This window comes from Grammomys surdaster, unplaced genomic scaffold, assembly GCF_004785775.1.
Source record: "Grammomys surdaster isolate TR1022 unplaced genomic scaffold, NIH_TR_1.0 198, whole genome shotgun sequence".
NCBI lineage: Eukaryota > Metazoa > Chordata > Mammalia > Rodentia > Muridae > Grammomys > Grammomys surdaster.
In genome coordinates this window covers 2,696,531-2,718,874 of record NW_021604643.1, presented here as the reverse complement: position 1 = coordinate 2,718,874, position 22,344 = coordinate 2,696,531, and the positions used below count along the sequence as shown (strand labels likewise).

Sequence of the window (22,344 nt, the reverse complement as noted above, 5' to 3'; positions counted from 1 at the left end):
CTCTGAACTACCTCTCCAGCACTATGTCTACCTGCATGCTGCTATGCTTCCTACCATGATGATAATGTATAAAACCTCTGAACTGTAAGCCAGCCCCAGTTAAGGTTTTCTTTTATAAGAGTTGCTATGGTCATGGTGTCTTTTCATAGCAATAGAAACCCTAACTAAGACACAAGGTAAACCATGGCCCATAACAGAAGGCCAGACTCCAGACCATACATTGAATTGTACACAAATCCATGTAATAAATAGCCTCTTTAACAAGGAATACAATTTCCCAAGAGCCTCTAGATGAGGCCACTATGCTTGTTGGCAGGAAATTGTTGATTTATTTGAAAATGAGTTCTATGGCAAACCAAAATCACATGGAGGGGAAGAGACAAAACAGCATAAACACTGAATTATGTACCATAATAAACCTGAAGAGGATCTAGGATATGTTGGCATAGCCACCTCTGCTTCTTCATTACTCAGCACATCTTGGAGTTCTGATTCTTTGGAGGTCAGTTTCTTCCTTCCTAATAAAGACAGCTACTTAACTTGATGTCAGTGTCATAGTTGTTTCTTACTTTGTCCCCAATACTTCCTAGATTCCCATATCTCATACCAAAGCTACCTCATGTTATCACATGGGAGACTCATAGCTTGTCATTACTTCCTTATAGGGTCTCCTAGGAGTATACTGCTTTACAGACCAAAAAGACCAGGTGCAAGAAGAATATGGATAAGTCCCTAAGAGTAGAAGTTGACTTTTGTTCCTGTGGGGGCAAGCATGCTTTCTGTCCCAGACACGGCTTGGTTCTAGACTATCAATGCTAAGAACAATGTAAGTCAATATGTCTAGGGGGAAAAATCACCCATGGAGCTCTCAGTACCTGAAGCTGCATGCATAGAGAGAGATGGCATCTTCTTCCTTTAAACATGTTCAACTGATCGCTTCTTTAGCTGTGGCCCCTCTCAATTATGCATAAAAGATTATACCTAGGGCTATACCCACATGTTCCACATGTGGGTTGACAAGGGCATGTCAGTAAAAATCAAGCTGGAGAGTGGTGTGGCCTGAGGGCAGACAGATACTGAACCAAAGGATACTGTGACAGAGGTGGAAACAGGAGCCTCATGCTCGATCACTGGCTCCTAGTGTTATTGCCAATGAAAAATGCAGAAGCATTGCTTCTTGGTCTCCATCCAACTGGCTATTCTTACCTTTGGTTCCATTGAAATGAAACTGTGGGTTCCTCTGCTTGAGAGAACAGATCTTTTAATGGTCCTACTATGGTAGAAGTGATAGTAGTCCTTCAGCGCGCCAATCTGTGGGACAAGGTGGGAAGAAGACCAGAGTAAATATGTTAATGTTTGAACACAGTCTGTTTTCATGTTTTTTCTGTTGTTAATATAAGAACACAAAACAAAACGGTCCATAAATTATGCAGCTGCCTGATATACTTAAATGTCACTTGAACCTTGGTGGTCACTTTTCAAAAGAAGGACACCCGATATGAAATATGAGTGTCCTTGAGGCGATGACTGCAGAGCTAACGATTCTATTGGGGCAGTTAGCTTCTCCATATCGCCTGTTTAATGTTTAATTTATATGCAGCATTTTAAGTAATGCTATATCAATCTATATCCAAATGTGGGAAAGAAGGAAGAAGTCAAATATCTCTCCAGTTATAAAAACACATCACATTTTGTTTGCTGTGAGAACTGGACAATGAAGGACGACGCCGACAGGTTATTTATACAGTTAATTTGAAACACGTCTTCAACAGTTGATCATTCACAGAGATAGCAGCACTTAGATCAAGAGACAGTAGGCACAGCCCTCAAGTGGAGCAGTAACTCCTAGAACAATCTTTGAGCTTAGCTTCTGGGGATAAATGACTTTATTTACTTTACCTTATCCTTTTTTTTAAAAAACATGATTTAGTTTCCTCATTCTTATATTTTCTCAGTTAAAACCGTAAGTCTGTAAATATGCCTGGCCTGCTTTGAAAACAAATGAACAAAATGTTCAATAACTAAATTCTTGTACCAGGGGTTGGTAAAGTACTTGATACACAATGTGAGGACCCAAGTCTAGATTCCTAGCAAAAAGTACAAGTTAGAGATGCCAGTATGTAGAACCCCACTGCTCGGGAGAGGAATGTAGAGAAACCAGAATCCTTTTGACTTGCTGGCCAGCTAGCCAACTAGTTCAGCTGATCAGTGATCTCCACGATCACTGACCTTATTTAAAGACCTTGCTTTAAAATAAGGCGGAGATGTATAGACAAGATGGCTCAACAAAGGCATTTGGCTTTGCAAGCTCAATTACTGGGATTTGATCCCTACAACCCATAAAGATGAAAGAAAAGAAGCAAGTCTATGAAGTTATCCTCTTGTATTCCCCCACCACACTATGACACTAAGGCACCCCTCATCACCTACCTACATATAATCACACATAAAACAATAATAATAAATAAATTTATGGTGGAGAACAACTGAAGGAGGTCAATTCTGACCTCTTTGTACACCTGTCTGCATGTTTGCACACAGACACACACACAGACACATACACAGATACACACACAGACACACACACAGATACACACACAGACAGACACACACACACAAACACACACTATGGATCACCTCGTGAGAACTGATCCCAACCACACAGGCAGGGCTTGTATCTAGTATCTCATTTCAGCTGATACTGCAGCTGAACAGCATGTACTCTTGAGCCTGTGTTACCTTTTCAGTAAAATTGGATTTTGAGCTAGTTAATTTCTAAGACTACTGCAGTGCTCATATTCCATTCTTTAACAGTGACACTTTCCTTGCTTCGGGCAAATACAATAGATGTCTAATTCTCTAGACACTCATGGCTCTACACTACAGGAATGGCCACTGTGGTGATGTTGTCCAGCTGGTACAATGTAGACCTTGGGTGTTCTTAATTAAAATGTCATTGGCCCAGGTTAATTGTTTCATTATAAAAGGGTATTTTCTAAGGTCCATCTCCTTATTACGCTCTCACCACATATTTTGTGTCATTTAGACATTGTCTCCTGGTGGAACCTTTGTGATGTTACAGTATCATTAAAACACAAGAAAAAGCCTGAAGCCTCACATTTTTGTATTCAAATGGAAAACATCCTGATCTACAAAAAATGCCTCAAAAATAGGTGAAGTAAAAAACCAAAAGAGTCCCAGTGAGACCCCCATCTTAGTACTCCTCAGCAAGAAGAGCAAGCAGTAAGTCCTCCATCTCAGTGCTCCTGAGATGGAAGCAGGAGCAGGAAAAGGTCATAGTTTGCATCCCCACTTCTGAGTCTGCCCAGGAAGATATCTTGAAATGTGTTAATATGCTGAAGCTTTAGGAGTAGAATTTAGGAGTAGCTGCTTAATTTTCTAAACAAAAAAATCTAAAACTCTTCATTACACACAGCTTAGTGATGTAGCTACTCCTTGAGTAGCTACAGCAGTTTGAAGCGAAGAACATGTGTACCGTTGGGAGGAACCTTGAAGAACTGACCATAAGCAGGCATGGTGGATGTATGATGATTGAGAGTTCAAGTCAGCTTCGATTACAGAGTAAATTCAAGGAGAGCCTGGGCTACATGAGATCCAGTTACAAAAATACAAAAACAAAAGCAAAGAATCTTCACCAGTGGGGAAAATGCCAATGTGTTTACTATCACAATGTCTCTACAAAGAAACTCTTTGTTATAGAAAATGGCTGGATTTGACCCAATTATTAAGCTCAAACTGTGTACAAAATTCATCCTGAGAAAATTCAAACTCTTGGAGGCCTTTCTAGTACAGAACTGGAATTGCAATCTAAAGCAGTATTTAAGGAGTGGTAAATTGGATCTTCTGTGTCAACAGAAGTTGATTTTGGACCTTGGCTAAATCATGTAGGTTTCTCCTGTGTTGCTTTCCTCAATGGGAAACAGAAGTTCACAGGAGGTAGGGTAAGCAGACATTGGTCTTCAAAGTACACAAGGAATAAGATAGCACAGGGGGAAACTAAGGAAATCACTTCACCAGAGAAAGTACTTCTCAGACAAGCATAAGTACCTGAGTTCAAATCCCAGGGTGCCACATAATGACAGATACTGGGTTGCAGAGACAAGAAAATGTCCAAAAGCTAGCTTCTCACACACAGCAGTATACAAGAGAACCTGCCTCAACCAGGGTTGTCCACTGACATTCCACACCTATTGTCACACACACACACACACACACACACACACACACACACACACACAAACACAAAGTTTTAAAAAGAAATATTTATAGGTTGATATGGCAAAGTAGACATTAGAATACGAGGTGTCTAGTCAAGTCACTGCTTGGCATATTGTCATTGTCGGAAGCTTATTAGCTTCACTTCTTTCATCTCTTCTAATTCATCTTTCACCTCTTCCCTTGTCAGGATTACTTTGGCCTAGACTGTCATTAGCTCTTCTCTTCCCAGCCCTCACTGGCAAACACCAAATGTGCTGATGACATACTGCTGCAGGTATGTAGGCAGAAGGTGGCTATGCAAGTGTAAGGTGAGATGGGGTGGGAAGAGTCTAAACTGCATCTTAACCTTGGACACCGTCTGTCTATTTCTAAAGGTGCATTCTGCAGATTGTCACCTATAAACAGATGTCAGAGCAAACTCTATAAATATTCAAAACACCCAGCTACCATCAAGAGGTCATTAAACCTATATAAATAAAAGTAGTTTCAACCTCAAGATATAGTGAGTTAAAAATAAAGAGAAGCACATACCCTATCATATGGTCCAATTGTTGCAAAGAGGAAAAGGAAGCATTTATAGTTGTATAGTATATTGTTGTAAAATATTTTTTAAAATAAAATTTAAAAAGCCCAACGAGACCTACCTTTCATTGTTTATATACATAGCTTTTTTATGATTAAAAAACCTTATTAGAAATTAAAGAAGTTACTTTGAGAAGTGAACAGGGGCAAGTGCAGAAACTCAAAACTGGTTCAAGTGCTGGGAATGTGAGTCTGTGGAATGCAAAGCAACAAATGGGAAGTCTGTATCCTATCCAACTCTCCTGAAGCTCAGGGACTATCACCCAGATGGGAAGGGGAAATTCCCAGAGTCACAGGACAAGAAGGACCAGTGAACTCACAGTAGCTATTGTAGCCTACCCAAGAGCTGCCCAAGATCTAGCCAGTCAGCATTATGAAAGGGACAAGTACTCTCAAGCTCTTACTCAAGAGTTCCTGGTAGCTGAAGGCTTTCATGGGAAGGAGAGACAATTTCTTGAAGAGTGTGGTCAACCTCCAGTGGATGGCCCCACACATGTGAAAATAAGAATAGCACAAATTTGACTCTTGGTTGGTTATTTTAAAACAACAACCAGGATACAAAACTGGGAGGAGTACAGGGAGTAGGGGAGGATCTGGGAGGAGTTGGTGGGGGAGGTACTGGGGGTGAAATGATCAAATATCACACACACACACACACACACACGCACGCGCGCACACACACACATGTACATGTGTGTGTGTGTGCGTGTGTGTGTGTGTGTGTGTGTGTGTGTGTAGGCACCTTCTGCTTACATACCTGCAGCAGTATGCCATCACCTCATTTGGTGTTTGCCAGTGAGGGCTGGGAAGAGAAGAGCTAATGACAGTCTAGGCCATGTAGCACTAAGCAATGCAATCTTTCTCTTGGGGATTCTGATTCTACTACTAAGCTGTACAGTGGCACACTGTAGTTCTTTGGTTGATGCCTCATTTGCTAAAAGCTAAACTTGTGCCCGCGATCTTAACTCCTCTCCTAGATATTATCGGATTTAGCTTAATCCCCAAGAGTTGTGGAAGCTAACTATCATTAGCTCTAATTGACTTAGGAGCATCCAGGGCTCTGGGAATACCCAAACACATACTGCTGGAATTAAGTGCTTGGTAAATATCCACTAACATCATAGTGAGCCTAGTTCATCTGTCATGGACTCTGTGAATGGCCTCAAATGATGCAGAGCAGTAAGTATCCTTCTGAAAAGTCTTCCCAAAGTGCGCAACTATGATGCTAAAGTCCACTTGTGCAGCAAGCGACCAGATGTGCACGGATGATACCAGACAGACATAAAGCAAAATAAAGCATCACTAGGCTTGTTACTAAAGATAGTATAAGAGTTATACCTGTGGTTAGACATATAGTTGTACATACAGTAGCTTCCAAATCCCTTGGCTTTCTGGTTGCGGACCAGGGCGTAAATTTGATAAAACTAAGGGCAATAGTAAAAGCTTGCCCTTCCTTGTTGTCTCTCTTTGTTAATAGAAGCACCTTCTAAATTAGCTGAACATGGACTGCCTTCTCTGTCATAGGCTCCTCTGACAACTTCAAAGTAGACACACTGGAACTTCTTTAAAATTAGCTATCTCTTTACACAATCAGCTCAAATATGCTCTACTGTAAAACTCCAGAGCCATCGCTATTGGCAAAAATGAGCCACAAGCTCCTGGATAACTCACTGTGTCCATTCTGCCATCTTGTAGACAACAAGATGCCGCTCATGGCAACTGCACCACTCTTCTCTCTCTAATACTTCTTATGTTAGCTGGAATGATCGTTACAAATGCACCATGGATACAAAGTTGAGTCATATCCCTGCCTAAAATCCTTTTGTGGCTTATTTTCCTCTTAAATGGTATCAGTCAGTCTATCATGATATTTCTAAAGGTCAAACAGAATAGGAATATCACATCAAAAACACTTATACAGGAACTACTTGTTATGCTTTAGCTAACTCACTGAATAAATATAATCAAGACCTGCAGGATTTGGCACCACCTCCCTCTGCAGTCTAACATCTTGTTCCCATTTTCTGGATTCCAACCAGGCTGGCCACCTACCTTCAGTTCCATGACTCAACCATGTTTGCTGACACCTCCATCAAATAGCACCTTCAACATCTCTTTCTCATCCTTTATGCCACTCCCTATATGAGGTAACAGCTCCATTATATCATTTTGGAACCATAAAATGTGCCTGTAGTTAAGCCCTGATTGGCACAAGTATCAGTCTAAGACTGGTACCTCTTCATCTGCCTGCATGCTCCATTGAGGCTGTGAGATGTCTGTTCCGAGCTCACACAAACAGGATGATAGAAGAGCTTGCTGAAGGATCTAAAAATCATAAGCATCAAATTGCTAAAATCGTATACAATAGAGCTCCATATGGTTCATAATCTCTAGTAAATCTATCCAACTGCAACTGATTTCAACAAAAAATGGCTTTACTTGGCCTTAACTGAAGTACTGAGCCTGCCAAGGTTATATGATTGTGACAACTGTGGGTTCAGACACTGTTGTTTCCAAAACAGCAGCAGAAGGAATGATGTACATTGATCCAATTATTTTGTTTCATCCAAACAAAACAATTCATCGCCTTCCAAGAAAAAATGCATACATATATAAGCATATTTATTTCGCATTTATTAATATGAATGTCCCTTATTGGCAAGACTTGTGTCTTTTATATTCTTTAGATAGATCTGATCCTGCTGAGGGCATTTAAGAAACATTAAGAAGAAAAATGTTGTAAGATGTTGAGAGTTATTTTTAAAAAGACATGAAAACTAAACAGTAATATTATCTATAAGCATCTCCACCTAGATATTCTGGGGCAATATAAGACAAAAGATGAGTATGTTTATGTCATATAAGAGCTTCAGGGACCAGAACAGGGGACAGTATATAACTGATACAGGGACACTGTATAAGTATTTCAGGAACAAATAGAATATAGGAAGTGTGAAAACAATAGCAGACATATCAAGGCCCAGCCTTCCTTACTACTGTATAAAGGAAAAAGAGTAATGGGCTTAGCTCTTATAAGTGCATGTTCTGCACATCTGTACAGTTCTTTTCTGCCTAGCAACCAACTCTGCTAAGATGAATTTCATTCCTTGTTTTTAATTCTCTCAAGTCTTTGAAAGTGTCATCTTTTGAAAGTAGCCTCTCACCAGGGTACCCAGAATTTCCTTACCACTATACATTCTACAACAAACTATATTCTGTAGAAAGGATTCCCCACACTATTTCATAGTAAGGTATGAATAACTGACTACAGAACTCAGCATCATAGTTTTTCCAGGAACAACTGTATTTGGTCAGAAAAGTCTGAATGAAGCAAGATAATTGAGCACAATCCCCAGTGTTAATTTGTTTAAGCTCTTCAAGTCTAACAGCAGGTGAGAACATTTTCCATATCCCTGACTCCTTCCATCACAGGTAAGATACAGCATACAGAGTGGGGTGTGCCAGGACCAACTCATATGCTGGCTTTGTCCCTGGTAGAGAACTATGTGGCTTTCCATAGATCACAAGTCACCAATACTGCCTTCCACTCATGCTTGCAATTAAAAATTATCAGAATCCTGTCCCTGCAGATGGTTGTATTGTCCCTCTACAGGGTTCTGTAGAAGGAACCTTGCAGAAGCTTGCCCAGGCATGACACATGTCCTGCAGTGGGAAACTGAACAGTCCCAGGAAAATCAAGACAGGGAGTTAGAAGCACCAGTACTTGATGGTAGGCCTATCAATCATTTCTCCTGGGCTACCTGTCTGCATGCTTTTCATACTTGGTTCTTAAGTTAACAGATTTCCCTGAATTCTGCATTTCCTTTTTTGAAAAGTAATTTATCATGCCTCCATCCCACAAATTAAAAGGGTCAGACATTGAAATAGACAATGCGCAAAAGACAACATACATATTGCATCCAAATAAGCACACTCACACAAAAAGTTCAAATGAAAATATCATAATAACTGCACAATACCAAAATGGCTAAACAAGAAAAACTGACAATGCCAAGTTCTAATAAAGTCATTGAGCATCAGAATAATACATTGTCAGTAATCATGGAAAATAGTTCAGTATCTCTGGAAAATTTTTTGACAATTTCTTATAAAATCTTCTCCATAATCTAGACACTTTGTAGGAATTTACATAAAGGAAATATATTTCTGAACAAAAAAAAATTACACACAAATATTCCCAGGCCACAAAGTAGAAACATTAACTGTCCACCAACAAACAGATAAATAAGTTATAACATATCCATTTACCTGAAATATACTCAGGCTGGGCATGGGATTGTATTTGTAATCCTAGCACTTAGAAGATGAAGAAGGCAAAATGTTCAGGGTTTAAGGTTCATAGAGAGCTCAAAACCACATAAAGAACCTGTCTCAGAGGAACAGAACTAGCAAATTGCTTTTTGGTTTTCTTAGGTCTGGCTGGCCTCAGACTCTCTATGTATCTTGAGGATGAGCTCTGTGCATGCTAGGCAAGCCCTCTACCAAGCCACATGTCAAGCCCTGGCACTTTAGCTGTATGCAACAGTTATTCACAGGGCTTTAGAAAGCTGCACGCATCTCCGCAGGAACATTCATCCTATCTCTCTCCAGCCTGAGGTTTCATTATTTTGTCCCTCAGCTATCCATAGGAATAACCTAAGTCCTCCTAGACCATCTTAAAAGCATGCTAGCAATTATAAACAGCAAGCCTACAAACCCTGTGCACTCAAGAAACACAGAACAATTCACAGCAAGAAAATCAAAACAGGTATAAGAAGCATTAAGTTTTCCTAAGTTCAAGTGAGCAGCCTAGAATATGTTCTCACATACATACACCAAAGACATGTGATTTACACCAAACAAGGCATAGACTCCTGAAGCTAAGAAGGTTCTTACTTAGTGGTCTACTTTGCTTTATATTGCTATGATAAACATTTTGAGCAAAAGCACTTAGGAAGGAAAGGGTTTATTTCATTTTATCTAGCTCACATTCCATCACATAGGGACATCAGAGCAGGAACTCAATGGTCCGGGAGTCAAGAACTAAAGCAGAGACCATGAAGAAATACTGCTTACTGGTTTTTCATGGCTGCTACCTTTTATACAACCCAGGACGACCTGCTCAGAGACGGTACCATCCACATTGGGCTGAGCCCTCCCATGTCGATCATTAATTAAGAAAATGTTCTACAGTTATACCCATAGGCCAATCTGATGGAGGCAACTTTTTCCATCGAGGTTCCTTCATCCCAGATGACTCTAGCTTGTGTCAAATTGACCAAAAGTAAGCCACAGAGCAGGTGTCTGGTTTGATTTCCATCCTGTACACAGGAGCCAACTCTTCTTAACCTACAAGGTACTGTGTTTTCTGGGGCAGTCTAATTTCTAGAAAGTTATTCCCAGGAACCAACACAAATCCACTGGCTCAAGCCTGTAGCAAAAACCACAAAGCATATTTCTCTTTAGCCAGACAGTCAGCACAGCTCCCTGGACCTTTCCTGTTTCTGGATGGGCATCCAAGATCCTCAACTTTGCCAAGCCTTTGAAACTTACTTCTCCCAGAAAGGCCAACACCTGGAATGTCTCTGCATAAAGCTTTGAGGCTAGAACCTAACACATGCAAACTCTATCTATCACTATGGAGTCAGGATGGAGTCACTGACACCATAACCTCCCTTGGCCAATATTTCTGGCAAAATGGCTTACAACTCAGTATTTTTAGCCGAGTAGACAGAATAGTCCACATAAATCCTTTTAGACTCGGTTCACCACCATTCAATATTTTAATTTCCTAAAGGTAAATGACAGAAATTGGCATTTGCTTGGAATACTGTGTTTCACATTCTATATTCCACACTATTATAGCCTGTCTAGACATTCATTTATTTATTGAGTGTTACTCCATGCCAAGCACAGATCCTAAGACACCACAGACTGGACTGAGAGAACCATGCAGAAGCCCTGCCAGTGGGAGAGAACTTCGACAGGCTCCCATCAACCTCTCTGTGTCAGCTCCAAGTCTGAAATTTATGTCTTCACTGCCTAATAGGAATAGTTCACCCAAGACAGCTCGGATAAATTTTCATACCTGTATGCCAAAGAGGAGAGGAATGAGCTCAGTGTTCAACTCCCAATATATTTGTAACAATTCTTTAAGAATGACCTGGAAAGGACCTCTCATTCATTTTCTGCAATATGAATAATTGTAGTCTATATACAAAATAATCTCTGAACTACATTCTTCTAAAAATAACATTTAATACTATATTTAGTCAGCTTTTTTAAATTTAAATGTATTTTTTAGCAGCTCTAGAGACAGCTTGGTGGTTAAGGGAGCTCACTGCTCTTACAGAGGACCTGATTCTGGATCCCAGCACCCAGACCAAGTGATTTCCCAACCACCTGCAACTCCACCTCCAGGAGAGAACAGCAGACTTTCTATACTGGGTCTATATTGTCATTAATGATCACTTTAGACATTGGAAACATACACATAGAAACAAATAGAAATAGTTCATAGTTTGACAGGTGGAAATTTTGCTAGAATTAACCTCTGAAATAGTACGTTTTTCTTTCAGGATTTAGTCATTCTCAGCTCTGGCTATCCATCAATGTTGTATGTGGACTTAAAAACCAAGCAAACACTAATGCCAAGGCTCTGGATTTGAACAGTCTGAATTAAGACAGATGTCTTGGGAAAGCTTTCTAGTAAGTCAGTGAGATGGCTCAGCAGGTGAAGACACTTGCTGTAAAGCCAAACACCATGAGTTCAATCCCAGTACCCACATGGTGAAAGGGGAGAACAGACTCTCACAAGCTTGAGTTCAACCCCTAGTACTCACATTGAAGAAGAGAGAATACGGCTTTCACAAGCTTTATACAAGTTCTAGGGCTTAAACTCAGGTTGGTAGGCTTGCATGGCAAATGGCTTTGCCCACTGAGCTTCCTCACAGACCAACTATAACACTTCAAATAAAACATGCTGTCCATAATTGAGAAGACTGGAAGTGTAAGAGCTGTGAGCATTTAAAATTTGATTGTGAGGCGAGGTGCAGCCAGATGATGACCTTTCACCTCTGTCACCTCGACTTAACTAACCTATAGAAGAGGTCCTTTCTGTTACCAGCTTTCCAGAGATGCCTTGTTTATCCTTATTTGGATCCTTCCTAAGAATGGGTGGAATTGCAGAGGGGTGACACTCTAGGTGAGGCCAGGACAAGGGTTGAGCAGTGGCACAGGGGCCAGTGCTGGGAGTGGACATGAGTTAGTGTCATGCTAACTGAGAAGCTCCAATTTGCAAAGCTCCTGGGGCCCAGCCAGTGGGAGCAGCTTCTGGCCAGCTATATTAAGTCAAGATGCCACAGACACAGAGCTGTGAGAACAGACCGAAGTACATCACACAATGGGTGAACAAACAATGAAGAGAATGTGAGGGGAGTGAGCCACTGCCACTGCCACAGAAAACACCAGGAAACTCCAGGGAAGCTTGCATGAAGTCAAATCTCTGTTTATTGCATAAGTCCTAAAAATCTTTCTTCTAAGTACTCCTCCCTCCCCCCCAGAAAAAAAATTAAAACCGCATATTCATTCAAAACATTATACATGAATGTTGTAACAATTCAGGCCATAATTACTATAATCTGTTTATAACCCCATGCCTTCATACTCGGTGAATAAGCGAACCAGTGCCTCTATACAAGGGACACCATATATATATATATATATATATATATATATATATATATATATACGAAAACACACAAGAGAAAAAAAAAAAAACGGAAACACAAAGAAAAATGAGATTATAAAGTTTAATGGGAAATGGATGTGGAAATTATTAGATGGAGACGCACAGACTAAACCAACAGCGTCTTCACACGTAGACATTTAAGATCCTAGCTCCTAAATTTTACAAGTCGGTATATGTGGATGTGAGCATGGGCAAAGGTCAGGAAACGAGTGAAGTGTCTTAGTTAGGGTGATTATTGCTGTGTTGAAACACCATGACCAACAGCAACTTGTGGAAGGCTTTATTTCGCTCACAGTACCCTATAACAGTTCATTATCAAAAACAGTGAGGGCAAGTACTCAAACAGGGCAGGAATCTGGAGGCCAGAGCTGATGCAGAGGCCATGGGGGTGGGGAGTACTGCTCACTGTCTGGTTTATGACCACCAGCCCAGGGATAGTACTGCCCATAGTAGATTGAGTGTTCCCCCATCAATTACTAATTAATAAAATGACCCATATGCCTGCCTATAGCCTGGTCTTACGGAGGTATTTTCTCAATTAAAGCTCCTCCTCTCTGATGACTCTAGCTTATATCAAGGTGACATAAATCTAGCCAGTACAAGAGAGGACCACAAAAGGAGTGGGAGTGGGTTTTAAGGAAGCGGGTGGGGTAAACGGAACATGTGACAGAGAGGCAGAAAGACAACCATTGGTGGTGGAAGGGTATAGCAGGGAGAAGGAGATGAGAAAAAGATGGAAAGGAGGGTCAGTTAATACAAACTGTTCATGAAAAACATAACTAATCTATATTTTCAAGTAATAAACAAATTAAAAACAGACTGTTCTAATCCACTCTCATATTCAACACATAGACCTCCGAGGCTCAACAAATGTGGGATACTTTCCCATCAACAGTTAAGCAAGCAATTCTGCAGAAATAGCAGCTGGGGCCTCCTGACTGAGTTGTAGTCAGGTAGTATGGACCAGTACCTGACTGTAAGATGACAGTAGGTACATCTTACAGCGTAGTGTAAGATCCAAAAGAATCAGGCAAGGTTTAGCCCCCAAGACTTTCCTGCCACAGCTTCAGGTGCCAGTCATAAGATCTAGTTCGCCTTACAAACTGGCTTTCCTGCTACAGCAGCTCTCAGAATTCAAAGACCTTGAGTTTAGTATAAGGGATACAGATGGAGAGATTCGAGGAGGAGCTACGGGGAAGCCTCATGAAACACCTATGCTCTGTGGGAGCACAACCCTCAAGGAACACCCATGTACCCCACCCTCTGAAAGCTCTATGAGCCCTGCCCTATTGTTTTTTCTGCAGATTGTATTCTATCATCATGATCGAAGCCTGGAAAAGCATGTGGATACGTGAATGAATAAAGGAGATATAATCAAATGCTAACAGGAAGAAAGAGGAAACCTGGAAGGCCTTTGGTTCAGACTCTGTGTGGATTTGTTTGCAACATTTATTTCTCCTAGGCCGGGGACAGACTTATTTTAAAACAGGAATCTTATCAGTCTGGGCTGGAAGGTTTCCTTACTGCCAACTCAAAGTACAGGGAAGATTATGGTCTGCCTTCGAGAAGAGGAATTCTAATTTCTTTGGCTGACACTGGGGAGGGAGCTACTAACTCTAAACATATGGGTAAACACAAAGATGAGCATCATATCATACAAGTATCCTTTGAAAGGCAAAACAGAGCAGAAAGCAAGTTAACAGATGCCCCTGAGACAAGAGGCCGATTGCAAAGCAGCAGTGGGAGAAATTTCCAAGCTACTTTTCTCACTCTTTAACATGGTGGTGGTCACACCACCATAGGCTCTTGTCAACATTCATCACATTATGCAATAGTACTCCATGCAAATGATCCTTCAGCAAATTTGGTATTTTTACAGGTGGTCCACGGGGAAAACCCCCCAGTTAGACACCATGATGCAGATGCAAAACAGAAAATGAAGTTGTTTGCTTAGATTTCATGATATCATCAAATCAACTTTATTCAGTTGAAAAGCTTCCCTGCAGCCATGGCAGCCTTTTCAACATCGGATCTTCACCAAACAACAGCCCTGGGACTCATGTGCAGCATGCAAAGCACCCCTCTGCGTGGAATGAAGGGAATATGTCAACAACTCTCAGTAAAGTACTGCTCTCCTTGAAGCAAAATGCTACTGATTATGCAACATGATGGGAACTGAAAAAAAAATAAAAAACGGCTGGGTAATTCTGGGAGAGAAAAGAAAAGTCAAGAAGATGCCTAAGAGCCACTGGCCATATACCTAACATAACTGCCTTGAAAACAAGAGACAGGTCTGTAAGACATGGCAGTGGCGGAGTCAGTGACATCAGGCTAGCGGCATTGGTATCCATGAGCTTGGCAGAAACGCACACATGGCACCTGTGTACATAGTAACCAGAATCTAGTCAACCCCAATGCACACATGGCACCTGTGTATAAGTAACCAGAATCTAGTCAACCCCTTCACAGCTACCTCAGGTAAAGAGGCTGCGACCCCAAAAGTGAGTTGTATGTGCAACCTCCATAACAAAGATAAGCAGTGCTGTGTATCCTGACCTGTGCAGTCAAGTCTATAAATGTGCTCCACATCTGCCCATTTCTAGCTTTTCAAAGAAAGTGTAGCATGTATAATGTATATAGTATGTGTATGTGTATGATTGTATATGTTTTTATGTATAGCTTTGGGTGCAAATATGTCATGGCATATGTATGGAGGTCAGAGAACAATCTTGATGTTGGTCCTCGCCTTTGTAGCCTGTTTAAGGCCAAACCTCTTTTTGTTCCCTCTGCCTATGTCAGGCTGGCAAGCTGCCAAGCTTTCAGGGATTCTCCAGTCTCCCTTCCACACTTGCTTTAAGTATGCTTGAGTGCACATGCTCTATATGGGATCTAGAGATGCAGATCCATCTCATCATCTGTATACAGCAATGTACACAGTGAGACTTCTCCCTAGTTCCCCCCCCCATCCTCGTTTATTAACCTCTGGTTTTACTTGCTTGCAATATTACCACCCCAATCTACATTTGAAATAAAGTTCAATTTCAGGATGAGTTTTATCAACTCTGAAAGATCATCGAAAACATTTCTAATGTTAACGGTACCATAAAACATTGTTATCTGTTAACTGGTATCTTGTTGAAAAAATCTGTTTGCTGGATCAACACAAGAGCAAAGGGTTGGAGCTGGAAATCTGTTCATGATGCATCACTTATCACTGAGAGTGTTAAAGGCTGAAGTTGCCTTCCCATGGCCACTGGACCCACTGAAAGAACTACACCATCCCTTCCACTTCTCAATTGTAAATTTTCAACAAATCCATCAAACCATAAAATTCAGAACATACTTTCCTTCCTCTTTCAAGTAAAATGTTTTGATATCGTAAGGGGCAACTTTTAGTAGAAAAATGTTTTCCATTAGATCCAATAAGAGTTCATCAAGCCTTAGGCTTTATCTGCATAACATTATCAATGTCTCCTCAGAACTCTGCTTCACTAGTGCTAACTATTTATAGTAGCCATAAAATACGAATTCCTAATTCCACACAGGTAAACAATCAATCTACTGTTGTAATTGCCACAGAGATTCCATCTGAAGCTATTTCCCATGATCCTTCAGGAAATATGAGCTTTAAAAATTGCTTTGGAACATCTTTTTAGGTGTAGAATTAGCAAGAGAGATCCATTGACACTTCAGCTCTGTGTACACTTGTTCCTCCAAATCCTTTAAAATAGCAACTAATTTGAGGTCATCTGTTCCAGCATCATTTACAGTAGTCACTTTAAGAATTCTACAACTAAGCCAAGCACAGTGGCTAAGCCCTAGAACCTCAGAACTGGGAAGACAGGTAAATATCATCAGTTCAAGCCCAACCACAGCTACACAGTAAGACCCTGCATCAAGAAGATAAAATAGTTTAACCACTGCATTAACAGGACAGCAGAATGAACTGCCCATCACTCAAGTGTGTTCTTTCATACACATTACATATAAGTTGATGTTAGATGGCTGGGGATTTTGCTCAGTACTAGAGTATTCTTCAAGCATGTAGAATGTCTTGCATTCTATTCCCAGCACTTAAAAAAAAATTAAATGCAATAAACTTGATTCTTAAAAGATGATAGCATACCATTTTATAAAACTTATTTTCTGCTTTTATGGAATTATCGAAATTGCTTTTACTTGGTTGGCCCAGGAGAGGCTACCAGCTCTCCTCCTGTCTGCCTTCAGACCATTGCCTCCTAACACCTTTACTGTCTCTTGCACTCAGCCCCATGGTCTCCTCCTCAGCCTCTGCGCCTATGTCCTTGCTGTTCCCCCCACCAGGAATTCCCTGTACCTCAATCTCATTCCTTCTCAGATTTTACACTTTGCCTCAAAATTCATTTCCTCAGAATTCAAAGTCCTTTCTGACCTCCCAAGTGGCCTTTCTAGGCTGCTTTTCTTGTTTGAGCTGTATGCCTTCCAAAGTTGGAGAACACTGGTCTATTAGCAGCATCCACATCTCAGCCCAGGCTGCAGTGGTTACCTAACATAAACTTACCCTCCCAGACAGTGAGTGGAAAGAGACAGGGAAAGGATTAGTGTCTCCACTTCCCACACAATAGAACTGATGCCCACTACATTTGCTCAGTGACCTACATTTATAATAGGGCCAACTGATAGCAACAAAATGCTTCTGACATCGCATTTGGTGCCCTTCTCACTGGTTAAAACAAAACCTAAAGAATACTGTAGTTTGTGCTTTGAGTCACATTCCAGCTTTTAATGAGGATTCAATTTCAACCTGATAAATTTCAGGATTATTATCTTATCTCAGCAATTTCTTTGCCTGGATCAAGTGCCTAACTTTTATTTACTTATTTATTATCTTCTTAACAAGAAAAAAAATCCATTGACCTTTTATCTCAGCAGCTTGCTTGGTCATGAATATATGTTAAATAAATAAAAAGTGACCTCAAATAACCATTATGACTCTAAGTAAATGTTTGCATGTATATACAAGAAAGTCAGAAGTGATATTTAGGAAATGTATTTGGCCCTGTAGATTGAGTTTTAAGTATCTCTCTTTATCTTTCCTAAGCACTTACTGTTGACATAAAAGATAAACTCAATACAGTATTTTTCCAAAAGAATCATTGCAGTGTTTACACATTTTTGCAGTTAACTGAAGACATATGCTTATCTACACAAATACTTCATATCTAGATAAATGGAGAAAAATAAGTTCACTTAATAGATATTAGGCTTCTATGAGGTTTCCATGGGATTGGAGATAAATCCATGAACTGTGATAATGTTCAAAACACTGGATATTACCAAATTGCATGTCCACTACAGTTGCAAGGAATTTAAATGAAGAACAGAACTTCCACCCTCAGCTGTAACATGCCAAAGGTCTGCAACTAAATTGTGAAACAGATTTAAAGCCTCAATAAACTACTACGATGATAAAGACCTAGGGTGGAGACTGGTTTCTACAGCTATAAGAATTTCCTCCCATTTCAAATGTATCATATTAAACGGAATTCTACAGTGACTACACTAGCTATAGTGCTCTCTTTATCCTGTTACTTTAGTGCCTGTAGAGATAGAATGTATACTGCTTGTCATGATGGATGCAGATTCATACCCTCCCTAGAACTTTCACAAACCACATGGGAAGCACCACAAATCTTTGAACTTGTGGACCTTAAGTCTGCAGTCACAGGTAAAAGCACTCCATGATAGCACAGGCATATTCCTATGTAAGAGAAAACATGACATCTGCCTCTACCAAAATGAGCCTTCTGATTTTCCCAAGAAAGAAGGCCAAGGGATCAAGCAAGATGGGCATGGCTGTAAGTATGTTAGTTTATGTGTGGGTTAACTATTTTTATTTATTTATTAGTGTGTGTCTATGATGTGTGTGGGTTCATGTGTGTGAATTAATTATTTTTATTTATTTATTATTGTGTGTCTGTGATGTGTGTGGGTTCATGTGTAGAGGTCACAGGACACTCTGAGTTCTAAGCTTTGAACCAGGTCATCTGGCTTCCATGATGAGTGCTTTTAACCTGCTGAGCCACTTCATCAGAGTGTAAATATGCATCCAACAAAGGATCAAAATAGCCAGAAAGGCTTTTCAGTGTTTCTATTCATCATTCTTTGGGTTTTGTTGTTGGTCCATTTTGCTGTGCTTCAAGACAGTAGACCTGGCAGTGTCAAACTTATCACACAGCTGAGGATGACTCTGAACTTCTGATTTTTCTCTCCCTACCTCCCATGTGCTGGGACTGCAGGCCAACTGGAATATTTTTAATAAGGCGTTATCAGTACTTTCTTTTGTAATCAGCACTTAGAATATGCTACAACTCATGCCTGCAGAAGACCTGGGCAGTGATATGTCTATTCCTCTCTTCTACATTCCAGTTCCAGTTCTCTACATTGTATAAGAAGTGTCTAAGTCAGTGGTTCTCAACCTGTGGGTCATGACCCCTCTGGCAAACCTCTATCTCCAAAAATATTTACATTACAATTCATAACAGTTATGAAGTAGCAACAAAATAATTTTATGTTTGGGGGTCACCATTACATGAGGAATTGTATTAAAGGGTTGCAGCATTAGGAAATTTAAGAAAGATTAGTATAAGTGATATTACTGTTCTCAACTCTAAAATCCAGAAGAGTCTAATTACCTAAGGGTATTTTTATACTTTAGAAGAATAATACCAGAGCTCTTTCAAAGTTACAGACTTTTGGAAGTAGCATTCATTTCAAGACAAATGAATTACTATTAATTAAAACATATTATCTCTCTCTCTCTCTCTCTCTCTCTCTCTCTCTCTCTCTCTCTCTCTTTCCCTCTCTTTCTCTCTCTCCCCAATAGTACATGACAACGCTATCTATTGGTGGTTTGGGGGCAAAAGGCAATGCCTTATTGGAATTACTGGATCCAGCAATATTCAAGCAATAAATTTTATGGAACTTGGTCACACTGGCATCTCAGAGTCCTTTATGATAACATTCAAGTCAATACATCTGGATGAGTTAATAATTAGCTTAAATATGTTACAAGTCAGTGTTGTACACAACCATTCCTGGTTCATGATGATACAGGCAATTGTGACACAATTTGCTAATAATATTTTGCAACTCTAATTACTTACTCTATTTTTCTTTTATGATCCTAATACTAATATAAAAAACTCATTTAATAATAAACAGGAAGTCAGCCATGTTTGCTCACATCTGTAATCTCAACACTCAGGAGACTAGAGAAGGATTTACAGGGGGTTAACATTAACCTGGGGAACAGAGTGAATCCTAAACTACCTTGAGTAAAAAGGAGACACTGTCTCACAAAAATAAGAAAGCAAACAAATACCACCTCGGGGTTCTTAAATAAGGTATACATATGCAGACTATATCTAAACAGGAAGGAAAGTTTGTCCTAGGAATCAGAAGAGCTTGGAAAAGACTAATGAGAGGTTCAGTCAGATGTCAAAAAAAAATGATAAATAAAAATTTAAAACTATAATGCTTAAATGTAAAGACCAAAATAAAACCTATTTAGCCCCAACAATAAAATGAAGAGGCAGACATTTTTTTTAAAGACTTGAAGATGGAGTCCCACTCTGAGATGCACACTGTAGACTATTTCCTACTGAGATATATGAGGTTAAAATTCTCAAATGCACCCTGTGTTCCAATCCAGCCAGGACACAAAACTACGCATAAGCTCACTGGGGCATAACAGAAATACCCAACCTGGAGGGAACTGGTTTTCCAGGGTCCCATATCTTAGGTAAGACTAAGTTTTCTTATCAAGTTGCTGGATGAATAGGGCCACTCAGAATCAATAACAGGAAAGTATAAATATGTGATATACAATAACACCCGGTTATGATATTCTATGTGCAGCTCTTTCCCATATCAAATACAAAAAAAAAAGGTAATTATGCAATGGCCAGATTATCTCACTACAAAATACAATAGAGTTGAAAATCAGCTAATGATTCCTGTGTTTGGATAATAAGAAAAGGGACCAGAGTGGATGGAGGGGAAGGGGGAGTAGCACACTGTTTCTGAGCATGAGTTGTGAATCATGCTCTTCTATCCTCAGCGGTAATTCAAAGACCCCTGGTTAATGCCTAAGAGAACAGATGGTCTAACTCTGTATACACTATGATTTCCTATAATATAACTTACAATAAAGTTCAGTTTACAAATTAGGAACAATAAGATGTTTCAAGCTAATAACAATAAAAATAAAGTTAATAGTAACAATAATATACAATAGTTAACCTACTATAAATTCTTTAAATTCATGAACATTTTGACTTCTGAGATTTTCTACTTAATAAATTTAGACTAAAGTTGACCAAGGTATAACTGAAACATTAGAAAGTAAAGCATAGGTAAGAAAGGCTGCTGGAGGAAAAGCCCACCAAGCCAAGCTCAGAAAGTGTCTTGGAAGGCACCAAGTATTCTCTTACCATCAAAACACATGAATTATTAGCTGATTTTCAATTCTATTGCATTTTTTACTGAGGCACAGCCAGGACTGACAGTGACTGTGTCAAGAAGCCAAGACCAGAGGGAAAGGCACTAAGTGAGAAGACTTTTAGTCACCAGGACTTGGATGGCTGCAAGGAGGCAGAGCATGTGGAAACAAACCTGTAGAAAACTGGGAAGAGCAGAATCCAGAGTAGGTCCTGTTGTGTGATGCTCACAACAAAGAAAAGAAAAACGTTCTCTCGGTAAAAAAGATACCTCAATGGTGGGAGATTTCACAAACAAAACCCAGTGTTCTTCACACCAGACTGTGTGACAATGCCAACCTCTTATACTATATGTTTATCTTTAAACAAGGACCTACTGAGAGCATCCTAGGACCACCCTTCCCATGCAGAGAAAACAGAGACCACTCTTAGCAACATCTGTGCTACAGCTGAGAGCTTATTAGAAGTGCCGCTCTCTGAACACTCTGTCTACTGCATCTAGAGAAGTTGAGATCTACTAAATCATAGTCAAACATCTCAGCATAATGGAACTGCACTAAAATGGGAGACACGGTACTTACGGGTTGGGTGTGGCCGCCCTGTTCTCCTGCCTGGCCCCTGAAGTCATCATCTACCACACCTGTGCTCCCTCTGGACCAATGGGCTTCTCCATGTTCATCTAAGATAACGCTCTGGCCCACGACCTTTGTTTCAGGTATTTATAAGACTTATGCCTTACCCTCACCTGTTTCGGCTCTTTCTTTACTCACATTTTGTGGTGATTTGAATGAAAATAGCCCCCACAGGCTCATAGGAAGTGACATTGTTTGAAATGATTAGTACTTGTGACCTCAGTGGAGTAGGTGTGGCCTTATTAGGGGGAACGTGTCACTAGGGGAAAGCTTTGAGACTTCAAATGCTCAATCTACACCTATGCTATCTCTTTCTCTTCCTTCTGCTCACCAATACCACTCCAGATACCACTCCAACACCATGTCTGCCTACTTGCTACCATGCTTGCTGCCATAATAATGGACTAAACTCTGGATTTTAAAGCCCCAATTGAATGTTTTCCTTTATAAGAGTTGCAGTGGTCATAGTGTTTCTTCACAACAATGAAATCTTAACTAAGACACTTTCTGCATGAAATTTCTTTAATCAACTATTTTCAATTGAAGAGTTTTCCTAGATATTCCCCATTCCTTGTTTTTGATTTATTTTTTCTCCCTTCCCTGATTAATTTGGCCCTTCTTTCCTTCCTTCTTTCCTTCCTTCTTTCCTTCCTTCTTTCCT

The 22,344-nt window shown here is 40.1% G+C and overlaps 1 protein-coding gene across 1 annotated transcript in view; it reads right to left on the bottom strand.

Annotated features, from left to right (window-relative positions):
* Pcsk5 (proprotein convertase subtilisin/kexin type 5) overlaps nucleotides 1–22,344 on the bottom strand; it is a 409,108-nt gene that overhangs the window by 367,425 nt on the left and 19,339 nt on the right. The window contains exon 2 of the mRNA XM_028770072.1: nucleotides 1,207–1,311. Coding sequence (XP_028625905.1) covers nucleotides 1,207–1,311 — 105 coding nt within the window. The remainder of the gene's footprint in view (nucleotides 1–1,206; nucleotides 1,312–22,344) is intronic.